This window comes from Symphodus melops, assembly GCF_947650265.1.
Source record: "Symphodus melops genome assembly, chromosome: 2".
Classification (NCBI taxonomy): Eukaryota; Metazoa; Chordata; class Actinopteri; order Labriformes; family Labridae; genus Symphodus; species Symphodus melops.
Window position 1 is genome coordinate 20,361,438 of NC_136692.1, and position 9,012 is coordinate 20,370,449.

General features: G+C 43.7%; 1 protein-coding gene across 1 annotated transcript in view; it reads left to right on the forward strand.

The window, feature by feature from the left end:
• Nucleotides 1-4,025, forward strand: part of LOC306820332 (axin-2-like) — a 12,469-nt gene extending 8,444 nt beyond the window's left edge. The window contains exon 5 of the mRNA XM_079338151.1: nucleotides 2,086-4,025. Coding sequence (XP_079194277.1) covers nucleotides 2,086-2,212 — 127 coding nt within the window. The 3' untranslated portion in view covers nucleotides 2,213-4,025. The remainder of the gene's footprint in view (nucleotides 1-2,085) is intronic.
• The last annotated feature ends 4,987 nt before the right edge of the window (nucleotides 4,026-9,012 follow it).

The window sequence follows — 9,012 nt, forward strand, 5'->3', positions numbered from 1 at the left end:
GGACTGCGTAGGTTTGTATCCCACTGAAAAGACATACAGCCTGCATGCCCATGACATCAACATTAGGTTACAGTCACATCTTGCTTGTTAGGCAAGAGAGATGAAGGTCTGCAAACAAGTCATTGCACCCCTGCTATCCCATAACTCTTCAGCAAGCAGGGGGGGGGGGGGGGGGGTCGTCTGGCTTCAATGGCAGCAGAATGTGTGGAGTTGGTTAATTTGGACATGGCAGCGTTACAGTGGAGAACGGTACGCCGCGGCTCTGCCAGACGATATTGGTGCCAGATGTTGCGAAGAGAGAAAAATCCTGCCACATAAAACATGTTCCTGTGGAAAGACTTCTTCTGTCTCTCGGTCTCCGAAACAAAGTGATGACTTTGAACTATTTGTGAGTGAAAATGCGGCGTTTTCCTCCGCAGAAAAAGAAATCCAGCCAATTAAATCCGAGGACTGTGATTGAATTATCTGGTTTCCGCTTGCGAAGATCGAATGGCCAATTCCCACCCAAGTTGGTTTAGAGTTTAGACTTGAGAGAAAAGCTTTTGCTCAAACGCCATCACACGGCTGCACACGCTTTTAGAAAGTGTTGTAGCTTGGATAACACGGTGTCCTCCTCCTCCTCCTCCTCCTCCATTTGTTTGGAATTACAATCAACATGGAAAATAAAACTGTATGTGCGCTTTTTTTGTACACCACTCCTTACATGTGTTGTTTGAATGACTCTAAGCTCATAAAACACAGAGCTTCCCCCCCGTTTTTTTTTTTTCTTCTTCTTTTTTTGTATTCTGAACACAGGCACACATGGGCAAAATGAGGCATTTTTCCATTACAAAGCTTATCATTAAATCCCCTCCCGCTGATCTTTTGCCGGGTTTAAAGCAGAGAAGAGAAATCATTAGGAGCTCCAGGAGACTTCACAGTCACTGGAACTGAGCTAACCCTGGGAGTTATCTCTGCTTGAGAGAAGGAGAAGAGTGGGCTAGCGAGGTGACCTGTGACCTGCAGGAGACCGTCTGAGCGGTAGCCACCCTGCCCGTACCCCCCCCCCCCCCCCCCCCCTCACAGGGTAAAGCTCCTCTGGCTCGGCCAACTTCCAACCCATCACACCCACTCGCAGAGCCAAGAAAGGCCTGCACTCCGCATCCCCCTGCTTTTCTTCACTCCCTACTCCGTCTTTTTCCCTCTGTTCTCCGCTGGTGATCGGAGCATTGCCCAAAGACTGTGTGTGTGCTTGTGCGTGTGTGTGTGTGTATCTGTGACAGTCAGTGTGTCTGAAAAAGAAACTTAGGGCATGTGCGTGTTTGTGTACAAGCAGCAGAGTGTGCTCTTGCAGTCACAGGCAGACTCCCAGGCACCTGGAATGTCAACCTGTGTGACAGAAAGGCCCTTCATTTGACAGCCATTCCAATTAGAAGCCATGGAGACAAAGAGAGAGGGGGGGGCAACGCTGCAGAGAGAGGCAGGAGGGGGGAGGGGGGGGGCTCAAGACAGCCTCTAATTAACCCTTCAACTTTAATAAGACCTTGCAGGACAGATAGGCATCTGTAGAATGGCCAGCAGTCAGGATGAACAAGTGGATGAGGAGACGAGCACACATGGGTGAACATGCGCTCGCTCGCTCACACACACACACACACACACACACCGACTCACACAAAGAGGCTGTTTCTAGCAGCTTGAATTATCACAGGGAGTGTTTAAACGGAGGGTTCAGCTCTGTTTGTGCAGCGGTGTGATGTGGAGTCAGGCACTGCCTTTGAAGTGTGCAGCGATGGCATTGAAGGCTATGACTAAGTTGTTTTGAGCAGGATCCATTTCTGGCTCTCAGAGTGCGCGTGTTTGTGTTTGATTTGGACTAAAGGGAGTTGTGCACGAGCCTGTATATGGAAGCAGTCACGTAGGTGCCTCAAAGCGCTTTTTAAAACACGATGAAATGTATCAGATGCACTCCTGCTGCCACTCTGTCAGATTTCGTTTTGGTTCAATTTTTTTTTTTTTTTTTTTTTTTCCTTCTTCTTTCACGTACACCTACGCCCAACATTTCTAATCACAGACCTCTCTCTTTGTTTTTTTTTCCCTTCCCAGGTACTACTTCAAGAAAGCCAGTGATGAGTTTGAGTGCGGTGCAGTGTTTGAAGAAGTTTGGGAGGATGCCACCGTGTTGCCCATGTATGAGGGCAAAGTCCTGGGCAAGGTGGAGAGGATGGACTAAAAGCCTGTTTGCTGCCAACCAACCGATGCCCTTCCCCACCCAACCCAAAGCTAAACTGTCCCTAAAAACCTTGAGCGAAAGACTCTGTATAATTAAGACAAAACACTCTGGACTTTTTTTGATTGTTCTTTATTTTGTTTTTTTTATTTAGTTTTTTGTTTTTCCTATTTCTTAATATTAAGCTAAACAGAGTTAATATATCCAGCACAAAAGGAGTGATTGAAGGAAGACGAGCCAATGAAGTATGCCGAACACAGAGGAGGTGCCGCCTCTCCCTGACTTTTATCAACCAATCAGCCTTAGAAATACAAGGGAATGGCATGAGAGACTTTTTTAAAGACCAATACACGGATGATGATGATTGCAGGCCAGTGGGGGAGGGGCTTAAGACCCCGCCGCTTCTTGAATATAAACCACTGAAAGATGTAGACGACTGTTTTGTTGGGATGTATTGAGAGACTGATGGTGCGTTCACGTCGGTCTTTGTGGCCAAGTGAGACGGACTAGCAGGCGCTGAAGAAAATAATGACACCAACCTGCTCTTACACTCCAACATCGTTACAAAAACGTCTGAACATGTGCATATACATACCTGCATAATATGTATATATACATGTGTCATATATTTAGATGTTTTTTGTCATGAGTTGACAGTTTTTAATAAGTATTTATTGAAAAACAACCCTCCCCTGTCCTCTTCCTTAGGTTTCTTAAACCTGCCCACCCCCCCACCCACCCCCCCTCTCTTTTTCCAGCCAATGGGCAAGCTGCTTTGAATGTTGGGAGAATACTGTGGTGATGTTGTTGTTGTTGTTTTTTTTGTTTTTTGTTTTTACTTTACACAAAGGATGTGACACTAGCCTAGCACCTCCCACAGCCTTTTTGCCCTGTCTGACCCAAACTAACAACCTTAGCAGGGGTCTGGTCCGAGGCACGCTCCCTCTACTATTCTAATGGTCAATCTGAGTCTTATATGCTGCTGATAGTTTGTAATGATAACTTTGTCACACTAGTATTTCCTCTCCCTCATTGTCTACGCCTACTTTTCTTTTTTCCCTCAGTCTGGTAACAGAGCTCAATCTTTTTGTTGTGCCTTTGTGTGTAAACCAGGCATTGCACAGGGGGGGATGGTAAAAGGGGAGGGGGGTTAAAACTGTTGCAGATCCACACAGAGAGGAGACCTGAAGCACAAGTTGTACCATCTAATAATGGTAGTGTTTACAGCCCACACACCGAAATAACTTGTGCTAACAAGAACCAGTTTGGGTCACTGAGAACGACTTCTCGATGAAGTCCGCTAGTGTGTTAAAAAAAAAAAACGAAACAACTTTTAAAAGCGTGATCATTGAAGAACCATGGCTACTTTGAATGTAGTTACATTAACATCGTATATAGCACAGCTCCTGTATACATTGTAATTATGCATTCTGAAGTATGGATACTGTCACATGTGATGCACACACACACACACACACACACACACACACTGTCGCTGGTGTTTTATGAGTACAGCACCTGTGCCTACATGGATGCCATACCATGTGCTACCCTGTTTCAGGGTTTTAATATATATCCCTTGGTTTTCAGAAGGGTTTTATGTTGAGAAGATATTTTTATGCTTTTAATAATATCCTGTAACCATGTTTTTTGTTTGTTTTTACACAGCCTTTTGTTTTGTTTTTGTTTCATTCTATCTAAACTGTAAATTATACATTATATAAAGAGTTTCATTTAAAGATTTACATGGACCTATAATTATTGTAATTATTGAGAGATGTAGCCTTTATTAAAGTTTTATATTTTTCAAATGAAAGCTGTTGTGCCGGAAATTGTTTCTTTCACAAATCTTAAGAAAACCAAATCTTTTACTTTTTTTTATGGTATCATGCTTGTTTTCATTCAAATGTTTGGTCTGTCAGAAGAGAAAACATCCCAGAAAAGGTTCATTAGAAGCTACAAAGGTAGATTAGAGTCTTTAGCTGTTGGTCTACGAATTTATAAACATGTTAGAAGAAGATGTACTTTTTTGATCCTGTGAGGGGAAATAACACACAACACATAGGCTGAACAGTACACACATGACAGGATCCTAAAGAGATGCACTAATGGAGAGATGTCAGAGTGAGGGGGCCCACGGCGAGCGCTCCTGAGCTGGGCGGGGGGGGGGGGTGTCTGCCTTGCTCAAGGGCGCCTCAGGAGTGCTAAGGAAGTGATCAGCGCTGTGGCCACCCTCCGGTTCCAACCCAAGTCTGTATAGACTGAGCTAAAATCCTTTATTCAGCAAAGTGTTCAAGAAAAAAGTCTCATCGCTGTGTTTGACTGCTGTTGACACACCCGGTAGACGAAGAGTGAACATCAAAACCAGCGGTTTAATACAAAAATGTCACACTTTCACCAGATGACAGAAAAGATAAGATATAGAGATCTTCACTCCACACCATGCCATAACAAAATGATATTTATTGAAAATGACAGGGACGGTCTTTGGAACCTGTTCTTATATATTATTGGAAGAATTGTTCCTGACAGCGAGCTGTCTACTATATAACCTTCATGTCTTCATCAGTAATGAACATAAACCCTCGTTTATTAAAGAGGCGCTGTGGCGTAGCGCTGTGATCACATCACCACACAGTGAAGGTGGAGAGGTGAAGTACCAAATGTTTCATCAATTCTTCCTTACAGTCGCCTCACGCCGTCTTTGTTTCCAGTAGTTTCTCACAAGACAAGTCTCGCTGCTGTAAAAGTAATTAGAGCTTACATTCGTGAATGCCTGCTGTTAATTGACTGTGTAAACAGGAATCACTAAAAGCCCGTAACCTTTTGATGCATTACATCCCCTAGGTGGTTAAATGTGTGCGTTCTGTATTCAGCACTTAAATGGGAGACATTAAGCATGGAAATGGGGGCATGGGCTAATTGGTCCTATTAAAGAGCAATGAGGACCAGCGCTACTCTCTGACAGTCAACACAAACATTAATGAAGCACCCTGCATCCCCTATCTGAGGGCCGAGCCATGTTTGCCTCAATTAACTGGCTTTATTTCAGCTCAGCAGAGGGGGGTTAGGGATGGGGGGGTTTAATACATACAATAATTTAGTGTTGGGGAGTGTAAGCTGCCTCCTGCACAGAGTCTCACTCACTTGTAATGCTTCATTCAAATTGTTGACATGAAACAATTCCAATTGGTAAAAAAGCAGATGTAGCCACATAAAACAAATAACAGTCATTACTGACAGGCTTTCACTTCCCACAAAATGATGTTCGCATTTCTTTCTCCCCTGCTAGCTGTTCCCGGCAATTTGGCCAAAATAAAGAAAAAAAGAAAATAAAAACTGACAAGCCGCCAACAGTTGTCGCATCTTTTAGATACCGTATTCCCCCCCCCCCCCATTTGATGATCACGTACACTATAGGCACAGTGTGGAGAAAACTTCAACACCTAATCAATGCATTGCAGACTCCCCAAGCCTTCAAATCAATTGCTGCATGGTTTTAACTTCACAATGCACAGGGCCTAATCAGGCTGAACCAGCTAGTTTCTGTTGATCTGCCTGGAATGGGGCAGGTGTAACTCTCCACCCTTCTACCCCCGCCCTACCCACCTCCTCCTCCCAACTCTATTTTTACAGCCTCTTGGGGCTCCGGCTTTGAAGGGAAACCTATCCAGGAAAATTGCTTGCATTTTTCCCCACTGAAGCGTTGATAGATGGACATTGAAAGTCGCATTCCCTCTCGAGCACATCAGGAGCTCGGGCTTCTCCTGCCCCCCCCCCCCCCCCCCCCCCCCCCCCCCCCCCCTTACTCACCACAGCTATCTCCTCTTAGCCTTTCAGAGGCATTTCAGTCCCAATAGGTGCTTTGTTGAAGTGCAATGCAAGTTAGACACTGGTTCTGAAGTTTTTGCTTTTACGGAAACTTGACTTTAGACACCTTAAACTTAAATTTGAATCCAAATCAATGGAGAACATTTATGAAGTGTAACTTTGATTTGTTTGGCAGTTCGTAATTGTCGCCAACTTGCCTTAAACACAGCTACCTTTATCCCTGTCTTTTTCCCAAACATTGGCATTCATTTCTTCTTGCATTGTGGTAATTGGCATAGCATGGTTGGGGCTATTGTAAACATGGCTGTGTGAGACTGGTATAAAGAGGCACCAGTCACTCCCCAGGCTTAGCTAGTGTGCGAGGCAGGCAGGGGCTGCTGCCTATTGTGCTGCTCAAGCCTTTGTAGATTTGCAGTGGGCCCCTTTTTAATCGCCTTCTCATACACCGCTTGCCGACTTGCTTTGCATATTTAATTGCCAGGTAAAATCATTTTGACGACAATCCGTTTAATTATTTGATTGTACAGAAGGCGTAAAGAGTGAGCGGAGGGAAGAGGAAGGGATAAAGGGGGATAGGGAGAAGGAGAGAGACAGAGAGAGAAAGAGCAGCAGGCAGCAGAGAAAGAAAGAGGTCTGTTGCCAGAATAGACATCAAAGCTGTGCCTTGATGTTGATGTTGAATGGGCATTAATGGTTTCTGAAGGCAAGAGATTGCACAGGAAAAAAAAAAAAAGAAAGGGAGAAAAGAAAAAAAAATAAACCCTCCCTTTTCTCTGACAATCCCGCCAGCAATCTCGGTAAATGCATAAACATTGGAACCCAGTGCCAGATAGAGGCTCAAAGAGAGAGAAAGAAAGTGTGAGCGAGAAGCTAGTTGGATCATTCACTTTCATTTCCTGTAATGGCCGAGAGCAGTGACAGAGAGGGATGGGTCAAATGGCCTGGTTCGAGGCTCTCAGTGATTAGGAAGCCATCACTGTGTTAAACATTAAGGTTGAAAGACCTACAGATTTAAAGTCTTAGTGTCTGCTATCTTACGAAGTCACAGAACATCAAAGAACTATACATCAGACAAGTAGCTCAATCTATTAGCATATAGTGATTTTACAACAATGTTCATGCCGGCAATCTTCTGAGGAAACATTTAGAACTCTTGTGATCCGAATGTTCAGTTCAGTGAGGTTTGACTGAATACAAAGTGTGATCAGATACTCAGCATAAATAAAGTCGGACTTTATTCTATATCAAGTATATTTTTGAAGCACTACTTCTGCTCACCTGCAAAATACAGGTGAGAAGACTGACCCACTTAAGGACCATGTTCCTACATCATGTGCTTAACGGGTTTATGGTACGTCACCCTTTACCAAAACCATGTTTCGCTGCTCTTGACAGAGAAACTAGCTGTACACAACTGGGATGTTTCAAAATTCACAAATGTGTAACTAAACAGAGGTCCAACCAGCAGAAACCGAAAATCAGAAGCATCCATTCATTCAATACACTCTCCTCTAACCTGAAGTTTGGTACCCATCAGTCGCTGACATGGAGACAGACTGGCAGGTGTACAGGCGGAGAATGAAATGAAAAGATTGACCCACACAGATTGTATTGTTCTTCACCATTTCTTCTTCTATGTGCAATTGATAACTCGCAACTCAAAGTTGAATCGTAATGCTGCTGTAGTTAAAGAAAAGATTGTATGAAACAAATGTTGTGTAGAAACAAAAATGTATACAGGAAGATAAGAGGACTTACGGGCGGCTGTGGTTCACTGTGTAGTTGTCTCTAAACCAGAAGATTGGGGGTTCAAACCCCAGCTCTTGCAGCCAAGGTGTATGCATGAGATTAGTTACTTCTGATGGTCATTTTACATAGCAGCCTCTGCTAGCAGTGTGTGAGTAGTTAGGTGTGACCTGCAGTGTAAAAGCACTTTGAGTAGTCAAAAGCTAGAACAGGGCTGTGAAAGCTCAAGTCCATTTACCAACTCATGAGGATGTAATGTTGAAGCAGAAATGGATCCAGGATTATATTTCTCTATGCATTTCACTGTTGTCATGTTTCCTGCTCCAAAACAACACTAACACTTGGATTGAAAGGAATCAGTGTACCGTTGCAATGATGACAGTTTAGGAATGCATCCAGTATTTCGCAGGTCTTTTGTGTTATAATTTTTTAAACCATTTGTTGATTGAAATTTAAATATTCAATCTTGACTTTTTTTAAGGCATTCCTATGCAGCCCCAAAAACAGCATGTCAGATCATCTTCACGATAGAAGAGACACAAAGTGCAAAATGAGAATTTTTCCATCACAGTACAGAAGGATGCTGCATAGGATGCAGCATTAGCATTCTCGGCGCGAACCCCAAACAGAGGATGCTGTCCTCTCTCCTGTCACCAAACACCTGAATGTTGTCTCGTGTTTCGTGATGTGTGCGGTGGGGCTTGGCATTTTCGTGTGAGCGGTCCAAGCTGGGGGCTTTAACTGAAGCTTACCTCTGAAACTCATCCAAAACCACCTTGATCCTCTTTCGGCTGGTAGCGCTGGATCGCTCTCTCTCCCCCTTCCAGTCAGGCTGTCTCGCTCTCTCACCCACTCTCCCCCTCTCTTGTATTGTCAAGTTTACTTATCGCTCCTGCTTCCCTGAAGTATCTTGTGTCTCTGTCATTCAGCTGTGAGGGTGATGTGTATGTGGGTGTGTGGGTGTTGTGGGAGTTTGAGTTATCTGAAGGGAACATCTAGATTCAACATAACCTTGACTAGCATGCATGCCTGTTTTGTAGGTATATAACACTGCTGCTTTCACTGACTTTGCTCATCAAAATCTGGCATTGCAAAACTTTATACAATATAATGTTGGGATTAAATAGGCAACATCTGTTGACTCTGCTGTCAATTTCCATCATTTTAATATATGAAAATATCACCCAAAACAAGCTTAATCCCTGTGTAACATTTGTAAAGTTTCT